A 13240-nucleotide genomic window follows, 5' to 3' on the forward strand; every position below is an offset into this window, starting at 1 on the left:
TATGTTTGGGCAAACGTGAGCCCACATTGCATTTGCACATATATGTCAAATCTGGTTATTTACCCATTGTACAGCTAGTGGTTATGTTCAGTCATATCTGATATCTCCATGATTCTGTAATTCACAGTCGCCCCAAAGCCTCATAGTTAGGTTTAAATTTCTTCTGGTCTTAAAGACATTAGGCTGAAAACATACATATTGTTGCACTGAAATTACTACCTTAAATTAAAACTGTGACTTCATTATTTCCATGCAATACATTAAGTAGATTAACAATGTGAAAACTGGCAATTTTCATGGGCAAATGGACACACAGAGATAGGTATCAACTCAAATTCTTGCTTTAAGAATCAGAAGAAAAATATGAATAAGGACTTTGCTGCAGTGTGCAGTAAATACATATAACTCTCCCTTCCCTTAGGCAAGGCTTAGGGAATCCCACTAAGTAGTTGTAAGCAAGTGGGGTAAGGTTTTACCTCATCTCCTGCTGCAGCAGAACAGCCTCCATTCCTAGTAAACTCCAGTGTTAGTTGTTACATTGGCACTCTCAAGTGATGTACTTGCTTACCTAGTCAGATACTAAATATTATAACACAGTAAGCGGTTTGCAAAGAACGGGAAACATATCTCCTAATCCACAAGATCATCTCAACCTCAAATGTTTATTGCATTTCAAATAGCATTTATCAAAACAAAGAGCTCATTACAACATATATAAGTACTGGACCAACCAAATCCCTTCATTTGGTAAGTCTCCAGCATAACAATGTAATACAAAACATTCTGCAACACAACATATCTACACAAAAGAAATCCCAAAACGAGACAGAAAAAACCCCAACCACCCTGTCACCTGAAGAGAAATCAGTTCCATGTGAAAAAAAAAAAACAAGAAAAAAACTATTAAAGTATCAGTCCCAACTTCTGAATAAATAAACAATTTTTCTTCAGTTGAACGTTTTCACTCAAATCAACAGTCAGATGTCACATGCCTGCTTAAATATGTCTGACTTTGGTCCTTACAACATGGCAAGACTACAGTATGATAAGCCAGATGACAGCTTGAAGCGAAACAATGAGGCATTGTTTATACAGAAGATTGAGAAACTGGTTTAACAAAAGGGGTCCGGTCCGTGGACATCTATTGTATGTACAAGAAGGAGATTTACTGGAGATTTTGTAATTTCTACAAGGCTCTTTCCAACCAACTTCATTAAGTTCAAGTAAATCAAATCATGCAGAGATCTGGCTCAGCCAGAGAGACATGCCGGGAAAGATACAAAATGAAGAAGAACAGACGCAAGATGATAAGCTTTAGAATCTTTGGCATTTTTCATAAACACTTCAAAGTTTTAAAATCTGTATATTCACCCATTTTCCCACACACACTCAACTATAAATACATTATACATGTACTCTTTTTTATACACAACTCTGTGTATGTATGGGTATATGAGCACACATGCACAACACAGAGGCATTTTTGTGGGTTTTTTTTTTTAAACCAGGATAATCTATTTTCTCTCTCTTTGCATAAACAAAATACATTCTTTACCCAATCGAGTGTATGAAAATGTGCCTCTCCTTCTTCAAAGGCACAGTGGGGCTTGTTACTTTGACAAACAAACTTCTGGGAAAAACACTGAATCTGGTTAATAATCCAGTGGTCTAGTGTTAATTTTCCTTCTTTGAATTCGCACCACAGGCCCACAAGATTCCACTACTGAACCACGCGTCACGACTTCATTTGGATTGCTAATCCATAAGCAAGGTTCTGATTTACCTCACCTGATGACTTCCAAAGTCATCTTCTCTTAAAAAGAAACCTGTCTCTTGGGTTTTTCTATCTCTTTGTACTGTGAACTACCCACAAGTAGTAACTCCTTCCTGGGAATCACAAGAAGCACCTCCAGCTCTGGTGTTACCAATGACTTGTGGTGGCAAGTCGCTCCCACAACATCACACGAGACCAACGGGTCTCACCTTTCACTGAAATTAAGCAGGCTTACACGTGATTCTGTATTTCAGTTTCCCCAGTCAAATAACATGAATAATGCTAGTTACCTGAATCATATAAAGCAAAAGCACAATAGCTAAAAGATTGGTAAGCAAGCAAGAAATCACATTCTCTTCAGAATAGAAAATGGGGTCTTTCCTTCTTTCTCTTCATTGCTCAGTTTCCATATGACTTCACTTTCCGATCTTCTCTTTAAGAACCGCCAGGAAAGACTCCAACAAGACATCAGTGGCGGACCAAAGCCTGCACACTATTGCACAACCCATGTCTTTTGGGCACTGTGGTCTCTTTCTGCACAAGCACTTGTTTCTTTAAGGCTAGAAAATGTATTTTATCTTGGATCTGTAGTGTTGACCCCTCTGGATTTAGATAGGAAAACAACAGCCATGCTGGAAATATCTGATGAGATGGAATTATGAAAGGCAAGTCAACAGAGTCTTTTCAGGTCAGTGACTTAGGCTTTTTTACAGTCTCTTAGTCCTTTCATGACAGAAAGTTCTAGTGCATCCATTGCCAGCAATGGATCTCTGAGCATTCCAGTATCTAAAGAGTTAACCACAGGGTGGCCTTTAAAAAAAAAAAGAAAAAAAAGGAAAAAAAAAAAGGAAAAAGAAAAACCCACAAGTGCTGGATGAAATATTGAGATACTGTTGGAGCTCCAAGCTCTTTCTGCTAATTATGATAAAAAACTTTTTAAAATGTACACTGCTTGAACAGAAGATGGGTATCAAAGGCTCGTTAATTCAGAGCTTAAACCTTTCTAGGCACAATGATTTAACTCAGAAAAGAATAGCTCTCATATCTTAATGTAAATCTGTTGGGTATGTTAAAAACTGTTTCAGAGCACCTCCTCACATCAGCTCAGCTGATCTGCTACACTAAGCGGAATTATCTCTTCCCACATAAAACAGGGAGTGCTGCCACATCCAGTCTTGCCCCTGCAATGTAGGGGGAAGAAGAACAGAAAAAAAAAAAAAAAGAAGAAAAAATTAAGGTGCAGCTAGCTGCACCATCCTCTCTCCCATTCTCCTCCCCACTCCACAAACCAGTTCATTCATTCTACATTGCTCTTTTTGGGGGCTACAACTTTGTGCTGAAAAGACAACCCAAAAGAGACAACTCAATACAGGTGTTTCTCAAAATACACCTTCAAAAAAGAAAAGGCTGAGGCAGTGATTATAGTGTTGTTCTGAAGCAAGAAGTGGAGAGGGGAAGCACGTGTAGGGGGTAGGGAGGGAGATGCTGCATTCCAAAACGCAGCCGCATCCTATAGTGCACTCCGCTTCTTCCGAATGGGGCTGGAGCTGCTGTATGGTTTCAATTCAGCATGCTGCACCTGTAAAAACAAATAGACATGACGTTTGCAGTTAGGTAACTCTAGCTCACTACAGTGTGTGTTAATGGCTCCCCAAGGACAAACCCAGGGAAACTAAGGAAGGTTCAAAAGTAATGAATCATTTTCTAAACACAGGAACACGGGGGATTAATTGCAGGAAGGATTTGAGAAGTCATGCATCATTTCTTGAAACGAAAATATTAAAAGCAGATTTTTCTAATGAGGTACATGGGGTTCTACCTGATTTCAGCAATGTAGGCTAGATCTTTCGGGTTTGTTTTGGTTTGGGAGTTGTTTTTCTCATCTTTCTGGCATTAACCTGTAAGTTTAATAAACTTCTCTCAGGAGTTTCAATTCAAGTAGATCCCAATACACAGTAAGGTGACAGTTGTCAAAACCGTACACAGACCTTGGGATCCTGACATATTTAATCATTTCAAACAAGGAAAATATTTACCCAAATAGAACCTAGACAAAGCTGCCTCCACCTTTCAAAACAATTTCATACACAATATAATGGTTGAAACACGGATGATAAAATATGAATGATAAATTGATAAGGATGGTGCAATCTCCAAGTTGTCTGTTGTGCTATAGAAAAGTATTCTCACTGAAATCATGGAGAAACTTTTGATGAACAGGCCATCTTTTTCACTCCTCTGTCTTTTGTCTGACACGTGTGGGTTGCAAATGGCTTATGTACAGATAGAGGTAATTTCCAACTTGTTGTACTACCTCAGTGAAACAATGATGCCTTGATAGCACATAAAAAAAAGCAGACAGAGATGCTATGGATGACTTTTCACTAGAGCATGTGGCTGTCACAACAGGCTCACTATTTTTAGCACTAGTGGAAAACTCTGGGAAGGTTTGTCCCATCCTAGGAACTTTTATTATTCCTCCCACAGAAAATGGTTATAATTTTCCTCAGGGAGCTCAAAGGATCCCAAAATGATAAAAACCACTCAAGGAAACATTATAAATGTAAATGTTAAATAAGGCATAAATAGAAAAGCAGCTTATCTTCAAACATAAACACTAAAAGGGCATATGCAAGCCATCACTGCAAATCCAGTGTGCTCTACAAGAGCGATGACAAAAAGTAAAAATACACTGAAGCTTAACGTCTCTGTGATCATTTCTGTTCAGCTTTTTCCGTCCCACTTATGTCAAGATTTCTCTCAAGTTATTAGTGCTGCCACCAACCAATCTGGTGGACTCTTGAGATAAATGTCACCAGGAGCCCTTTCCAACTTTGTTCCTACCAGATGCCCTGACACTGCATGTGGGCAATTATTTTGCTTTCTCCAACAGAGTACTATCTCTACAGGCAAGACTGTGATCCCCTTATTCACAGTGAGCAGCACCTCACTGCGAAGGTACCAGGATTCAGAGTAAGATAACAGCGTGAGTGGGATCCAGGGCATCAGGATCAGGGCCTGAGGACACAGATTCCAGTTGATTAAAACAAAAGAAAGAATCCTTTCTGCTGTGTGGCTTCATTACCCAGCGAGAATATTTTCCTTCCTCCAAGAGAAATAAACAGATCTTGACATTCTAAAGGACTTATTGTTCAAATAATTTCCAGGAAGATAGGCGAGATTACTGAATACAGTGTTGTTGTTTAAAAGAAATAGGAGAAGAGACGAGACTTGACTCAAATTGAGGGAGGAGAGATTCTGGTTAGATTAAAAGTTATAATTCCATAATGGTAGAAGATTGATCTGATCGAGCGCAGAGTATTTCATACACATCTCACGGCTTTCTTTAAAGAAAAGGATGAGCGGAGAGAGGCCTGGAGCTGAAGGTGGGTGGGGAGAAAGAATTTGGAGGGACAGCTGATGTGAAAAAACCCACAGCAAGCACAAAGTCACAGAAATAATGCCTGCACAGCCCCCCCCGCCCTGAGAAAAGGAAGAATTCAGCAAATCCTTTTGGATGGTTATCTCTATCAAAGAGACTATTTTTCTCTTCCCTCCATACAAATACCGGAGCAGAAAGGTGACGGAAAGCACAGCTCAGTAACCATGCTGGGTGATTTTCCAGATCATTTTTAAGTAGGTCTTTTCAGGATAATTTTTCTGCAATCATTTTATCCTTCCGACAAAGGATTTTGGCTCCCCTTTCTTCTAATACTCTTCCCCTCCTCCCTTTGTGGATTTTCCTCGATTCCTTATCTCCCTTATTCAAAAGTGCACTGGCATCTTATTCGACAAGCAGAGCACCCAGGTGCTCTCGTAGCCTCTGTTGGCAGTGCCCATTCATTACCTACCTTTTGAACATCAGAAGGTACCCTGGAGAGGAAATCTAGGAGCTCATTATTGTCGATGGCATAGGGATTTCTAAGCTTCTTAGTAAATTTATTTATGCCTAGAAAACAACAACAAGAAAAAAAAAAGGCAAACAAAATAATACAACCCCTTTTCTATTCTCTCCCTCCTAAATTGTTCAGGCAAGGTGAAAAAGGGAAGAGGAATTCACAAGTCAAAATTAGTGTGAAAACAGTGCCTCGGACTTAAAGCCATGCACATGTTCCCTGTCATGTAGAATCATTCACAAGTGCCTCCTGGAGGAAGGAGAGGGCATGATTTATCAAGGTATTTCTCCACTTTGGGGATCATCTGTTGTCAACAACATGGCAAAAAGGAACTGCAGAATGCATCCATTCTGATGGATACTGTGGGGAGAATACACAAATTTGCAGCTGAGGCTGCTGTTAAATCTGCTATCCCACGTGACCAAAGACATTCTCTCTCCTCTTGCCCAGGGAACTGAAGGGCTCTGAAAATAATTGAGCAGGATAAAGGTTTTTTTCCTTCCATTTTTTTTTTTCTGAAAATGAAAGCTTCCCTTCCCCATCATGTCTCATAGCTGGTAACGATCTGGTAGCAATACCAGATTTGACATCCTGGCCATATGATGCTGTGGGAAACTGTAAAAAACTTATCACAAGGTTTACTTTATTCTGATCTCAATGTGAATAATTTGGCTAATTAACTGCTGCAACACTGCTCTCCATCTCTATGGACACAGCTCTGCTTCAGTTGTCAGAGGTGGTCCCTAGTCTGGATAGAAGACCAATGGGAGTGCAATGTTCAGACTACTGTAAAGTTCATGAAGTTTTCTCCTCACCTCCCTTTGAGGAAAGGAAATGATGAGCAGCTCTCAGCCAGCATCACCTCTATAGCATGGACTGGGATGAGAAAGTGAGAGACTCGAGCACCTTTCTCAGCTCTCCCCTTCTGCCAATGCAGCCACTGCCACTGTCACTACTTCCATATTAAGAAATACCAACAAGTAGTGTGGCTGCATAAGGGCATGATAGAAGAGCAAATGATCATCAGGCAGAAGAAAATCAGCTAATTCATTTTAAAGAATAGCAAAAAAGAAATAATGAAATGTTGGTTGCCTCTGGGTATCACACTACAGCTTCAATCCCATCATTGCCCTGCCCAAAATCTCAAAGCAGTTTCCCTGAAAGTGATTTCAAATGTGATGGCTGCTCCAGCCTTCTCCTCTCTCTGAAACGTACTGCTTCACGGCTGAGATTCAGCTCTTAAGCCATATAACTTGTAGCAAAATGCCAACACAATTTTCTGTGTACCTGGTTTTTAAAAAACAGAAAATACCATAAGGTCTTTTGAGGCCTTGCCACAGGGTAGTTGTTTAACATGTATCATATCTGAAGGCCCTGTCAGTCTAGATGATGTTGAACGGATGTATAGTTTTCATGTACTCACCATGTCTTCCATACAAGAACAATATTTTGTTACTGAACTTTTTACTCCTAGCAATTTCTTTCCTTCCCTCTTGCCCTTTCTGTTGTTTGATTTAATCCTTTATTTATTTCTTGCCCAAGAGAGGCCTTTTGCACTGCCACCTTCTTGTTCCCTCCCTTTTCTGCATCCAGGAGAGCCAAGACAGCAGTAGATGGCTCAGCCCTGGAAAGGTGATGGGAGGTCTCTACAGCCCAGAGTTACACTAGGGCTGAGCTTCAGTGATTGGGTGAGGATTACCTACACTATGTTCTCAGTCATTGCACCTCAAGGTTGAGACAAAAGCTATCACACTAAATAAGACAGAAGGGCACTTTGAGATGAAGGAATTCTTCAGCAGATGGAATGCCATCTCCTTTTGTGAAGAGTCATTTTACTTTTCTTTGTAACACCACCAGGAAAGTTTTCATTTTTTAAAAGCTCCTCTTTTTTCTCATGATGCACCTTTGTACAAACACTATCGGGCTTGTGAAACAAAGAGGTGCTTAGCCCAGTGCCTCCTGTTGGACCCTGAGGTACTGGGCACACTGGTCCTCCTGACTGCAGGGTTGTTAAGAGTCAAAAGGCTCCTGGGGTCCAACTCTTCAAATACATCTTGTCCATTCCCTACCATTTCCCAGATGGAGGGCTCCAGAACCAGGAAGCTAATTACTCTCCTGCATAATAATAATCAGAATATTGAAAGTGGCTTATTTAGACCAATACTCTTCTCGTGGTTCTGTTGGAAACTTAGAAAGAACCCTCAGATCAGCAGTGGAGGGGGGGGGAAGGAAATGTTAAGTTTATAACATATTTATTCATCTCTAAGCAATAGCACTTGATTGTCTGTGTAACAGGTCGTTTAAAGCTTGTTTGCTTTCATTGTGTAGATATATATTCTATTTATTGCATGTAAATGAGACACAGTGGAGTACTTACCCCAGATTAAAATAATGTACCTCAGTGGTATAAAATACAAAATGACTGTTGCTGCTGCCAGGACCAAGCAGGCCAGGACAGAGAGGAAAGGCACCGTCCAGTTAAATGTACTGGAAAGAAAAACAATAATCCTTCTTAGTGTTTCTGCTCTTGGACACTGCTTACACTATGCTACCCAATAATAATTTAATGACCTCCTTGCATTGTTGGCTGAGTTCAAATGCATTGTAAATTGCAGCCCCTTTGGAAGCTGTATCTGGATGCTATAACAGATCGAGGGAGATATCTGAGAGTCAGATATCGTGATAAGGAATCCCCAGTCTCTGGGGAGCTCAGTGAAGTTGTTAGGCATGTAGTGAGTTGTTTTTGTTTCTTCTGATACGTGTTACACTTCATGTCTGCTCACTGGTCAGCTCTCCATTATTCATGAGTGGATTATCTGATCTGGAGATGAAGCCATGCTGCAGGTGGGAGTTATCTGAGCTGGCTCCACGGGGCCACAGCAGAGACGACGTGTTATGTGTGTTGCTGCACAGCTCAAATGTGGCAAGTAGCCAGACACAGCTCTGACAATAACTTGCAATGGTTAATTATGACCTTGTAACAGCAGTTAGAGCTTGCCCTGTGGAGAGAGACAGGGAGTTCTGGTGGACAGTAAACTAAACATGAGCCAGCAATGTGCCCTTAGGGCCAAGAAGGCCAATGGCATTTGGGGGTACATTAAGAAGAGTGTGGCCAGCAAGTCACGTGAAGTTTTCCTCCTCTGTCCTGGTGAGGCCTCATCTGGAGTACTGCGTCCAGTTGTGGGCTCTCCAGTTCAAGAGTGACAGAGAACTACTGGGGAGAGTCCAGCACAGGGCTACCAAAATGATGAGGGAACTGAGAGAAAAGGCTGAGAGACCTGGGAGATGTTTAACCCGAAGAAGAGAAGACTGAAAGGAGACCCTATCAACACTTATAATTACCTAAAGGCTGGTTGTTGAGAGGATGGGGATAGTCTTTTTTTCCCCGTAGCACCCAGTGACAGAACAAGGGTAATGGGCACAAACTGCTGTACAGGAAGTACCACTGGAACATGAGTAAAAACTTCTTTGGTGTTCAGATGAGGGAGCCCTGGCCCAGGCTGCCCAGGCACCATGTGAAGCTTCCTGCTCTGGAGGTTTCCAAACCTGCCACGACATGTTCCTGTGCCCCCTGATCGAGAGGACCACGCTTCAACAGTGAGTTAGACTGGATGATCGCTAGAGGTCCCTTCCAACACCATCCCTTTTGTGATTCTATGAAAGCCATTTCTCTGTATGCTATTAGAAATTAACCTTCTATATAACTTCCTCATTATTGATACATTTGGTTTTATTTCATCATGTTTTCAACAAATCCTGACTACATTGTGTATAGCTTGGGTAAGCAATAGTGTGTTAGCAGGAGCTCAAGCTTCTGCACGCCACCAGCCTCCCAAGAGGCTCAGTAACCACAGTCACTCAGACTTTTGCAGCGCTATAACACAAAACAGGACTTTTGTTCAATCAGATCACTCATTCGTAAGCCTACAATGGACTTAGGGTGAGCAGCTATTGCCAACACACCTTTGAAGTCATCATGTCCCTCTGTGCCCTTGTGAGATACCTCTCTACAGCATACAGCAAACATTGAGATACCTGGGCTATGTGAATACCAATTAGTTCACAGGTGGATTTTCAAACCTGGGGCATCTCTGTTTCATACAATCTGCCTGCTAGCTTCATCACATCATGATGACGGGGAGTAGGAAGAAGACAGAATCAGCGTGGACCACTTATCAGGCTATAAAATAAGACAAACTTCCCTTGACAGATAAAATTAATAGGACGCTGAAAAAATTACTTTTAAGCTTCAATAGATGTATTAAATATTAAGTAAAGATAGGTGGGAGAGGATCCATCATTATCAATCAACGTAGCTTAAGTTAAAGTAAAAAAAGTAGCAAAACAGCTCAATTCAGTTAAACTATTAAAACTCCCTGTGATTGTATCACTAAAGTGACAGGAGGAAACTAGCACAATTCAGTCTGTCACTTACTGAAAAACTTTGGTGGCAATTTTTTAATGGTACATTACTGTTGAGTTACAATGGAATTCTTTTGAAATTACATCGGGCATCCACATTAATACCCAATGTGTTCTTTAAGACCATTGTTACCAAAATGACTACAAGAATTAACAGTGTTTAAGCACTCTAAGTCTTCCTGCCACACAGCTGGGCAGAACAGTGCCCTGTTCATAGACTGGAATACATCTTTGGGCCACTTCCACCCCATCTGGCGTGTCCAGCATGGAACCACAGCACATGCGTTTGCTGTATTTTTAGCTTGAATCCAGCTCCTCAGTAGAGTGGCTTGATCACAAACCACCACTTTGTGTCCAAAACAGAAAACAATGGGGATTGATTAAGCTCCAGTAAGGATTGGGTTATAAAAGTTTGTGTCTGTTTGTGTAGGGGATTAATTTTTAGGCTCTTCACCTCCCTTCTCTGTAAGGTCAGGAATATCTTATCTGCCTCTCCTTGTGATGAGACACAGAAAACCCCCTTCGGGCTCCCTCATGGCATCAGCAGGAAGCAGACAGTTCAAAATGGTAAAGGGAGAAGAACATCAATGCACTGGGCAGGGAAATAAGCGTCTAGTAACCCCTGCAATCAGGTCAGGGCAGGGAGGGCGTGGGAAAGGAGACACAAACCATTAACTCCTACCTATTTTCTGTGAAGGAAATTAAAAGAGAAGTCTGATGTTTCTGTGCTCACACCTTCAAGCAATATTTTCCCGTGTCTGGCATCATGACTCCCTACCCATCAAAACAGGAGACCAGAAATCTGGGCAAATGGGTGAATGTGAAAGCTACATCAGCAGAGTGCATGGCTTTGCTTCTCTTTGCTTTGGAAAGGTGTTTGGAGTGAAAGTTTTTGGAGTGAAGGACTCCTGCTGCACCTTGTAGTCATTTCTGGAGCAAGAGGCTCACTCCATCTTAATCCTCCTGGCTCTGTTTCTTTGCAAACCATAGCTAAGCAAGCAAAAATTATCACTTACTTTTTAATCCTCTCTCCAAATGATGCTATTTCTTCTAGGATGCTTTGAACAGCTATGATGATCTCTTGGACCATGTGGATTCTCTCAATTAACCCCTTTTTCTCAGATTCCTAATAAAAAGGAAAAGGAAAACCAAAGCTTTATACATTCAGTGTTTGTTAACATGAAGAAAAGAAGATTCCCATCACTATTGATGCATTCATGAAGTCAAGTATATCACTGAAGGAAGGAGAGAACACACACTCTGATTTTACCACATATAATAAACACAAAGACCTATAGCTCTCTACATTTTCTTCCTTTTCTTCAGCACACAGGCAGAGGTTTCTACATCTTCTAACACAAACTGACTGCAGGATCTCAAACCAGGCTTTCATTGAAGAGCCCATCTGCATGCCAACCCAGAGGAGATGCTAAGCACCCCTGAGTCCAATTGACCTGTAAAGGAATGCTGGGTGCTCAGTGCATCTCAAAACCAAGAATAGTTGTGTGCAGAACTTCTGAATATCACTTTTCTGAGCTTTGTGGGCTCCCAACAGCCATGTTGTTTGCTGTATATAAATTAGCAGCAAGATAATGAACGCAACTGCTTTTTTGAACATTCTGTATACAGAGACCTATTCTTTTACTGAGTAGGAAAAAAAATAGAGAGATTCAAAGGAAAAAAATGACATTTTCCTTTTACAGCAGCTATCTCGCAACTTCATTTCTTACTGCTTATTTTAGGCAACAACATTACAGGACATTACTACACATGTGCAGAAATAAAAAGCAAGCACAGAATGAATTAAAAATCAAAATGACTTAAATCGGCCTTGGAAATCAGTATACAATTATCAGCATTCAGCATTTCTTTGCCAGCAATCTAACACACATACAGGCATGCAAATTGGTGTGGTTGCAGATATTCTAGCAAGAAATCAGCAAAACATTCACTTATTACAAAATGCACAGCCCTGGACACTGATTTTACATCACATTTAGACTCTTCAAAATCAGCTCGATTTAGGGGAAAAAAAAAGACATTTTAAGTTGTGTTTTAACCAGTTAGTGCCTAGAGAAGGGAGATGGTAGTAAAACACACATTGCATCCATGTTTTGCGTGGTCCTTAATGATCAAGGCAGAGGAAAGAGCCCTCTGATCAACACTGCTGCAATTCTGCTTCTGTGCTGTGAACCCATGCTCTTTCTCTATAAGGGAGAGAGGGTCAGAGGCCATTTGAAGTCACAGTGGGCCAGCGAGGTGAAGGCTCTACTGCCACTGCCTTTTGGCACTACTGAACTAGGACAGGGTTTAGGTGTGTCTGAAACAAGGCACTGCACTACATCATTGTGTGCTGGATTAACTTATGAACCATCCTTGGATGCTGAGAGGCAGATATGACAGTACAGCCCTTGTAATCCATTGAATTACTTATTGCCCATTCCTCTTCACAATGATTTTTGAGTTTAAAAAGACAGTCAAAACCACCACGGAGTTATCGAGCTCCAGACATTTGAATATTTGTCTTTAGGTTGCAAGTGAGTGCACAATGAATAGAAGCAGCATTTTAAATAATCACACATTTGGGTGTGAAAATGAGTATTTTTACATTAATAAAACAACCAACAAAAATGAAACCCTTGGGGTGTGAAATAACCCCAGAACAAAATAAATAAATAAATAGTCAGTTTATGTGAAAATAGCACTAAAAAGTCATTTTCACACAACTCCAGTTATAACCTTGTTAGGCTCAAATGTAAATGACACGTTAAGATTATATTTAACTCTTCACTCACTAGAATGGTACAACAGTCCTTTAACCATAGTTGGCTTTTTTGCACCAAACTTGCAAGTAGAAGTGGCAGAAGAGTTCATGGAGAACCAGTCAATGGGAATTTAATTCTGTCCAAATTCAGAGAGAGTGGTAGAGAAACCACTTTAGATAAAGTGATATTCCAGGGCAAGCCTACTCTTGCTACCCAGCGCTGCAAGGAACATCATCTGTCAGCTCTATCTGCATCATGCTGACTTCATTTGCACGTCTTCGATTGAGCTTAGAAATGTGGTGATAATGCAGTTTAACCAATACAACACAACTTCTGCTGCAGCCACCAAGCAGACTAAGAAAATAAAGTGAAACTACCCGTTC

At 40.8% G+C, this 13240-nt stretch overlaps 1 protein-coding gene across 2 annotated transcripts in view; it reads right to left on the reverse strand.

The window, feature by feature from the left end:
• Positions 1 to 704: 704 nt before the first annotated feature.
• The window catches only part of MCTP2 (multiple C2 and transmembrane domain containing 2), a 123261-nt gene continuing 110725 nt past the window's right edge, over positions 705 to 13240 (reverse strand). For both annotated transcript variants that reach the window (XM_061999141.1, XM_061999142.1), the window contains 4 exons: positions 11109 to 11218; positions 8048 to 8157; positions 5626 to 5723; positions 705 to 3353 (listed from right to left, as the gene is read on the reverse strand). In XM_061999141.1, coding sequence (XP_061855125.1) covers positions 3285 to 3353; positions 5626 to 5723; positions 8048 to 8157; positions 11109 to 11218 — 387 coding nt within the window. In that variant the 3' untranslated portion in view covers positions 705 to 3284. The remainder of the gene's footprint in view (positions 3354 to 5625; positions 5724 to 8047; positions 8158 to 11108; positions 11219 to 13240) is intronic.

The sequence above is a fragment of the Colius striatus genome, chromosome 7 (assembly GCF_028858725.1).
Source record: "Colius striatus isolate bColStr4 chromosome 7, bColStr4.1.hap1, whole genome shotgun sequence".
Lineage (NCBI taxonomy): Eukaryota > Metazoa > Chordata > Aves > Coliiformes > Coliidae > Colius > Colius striatus.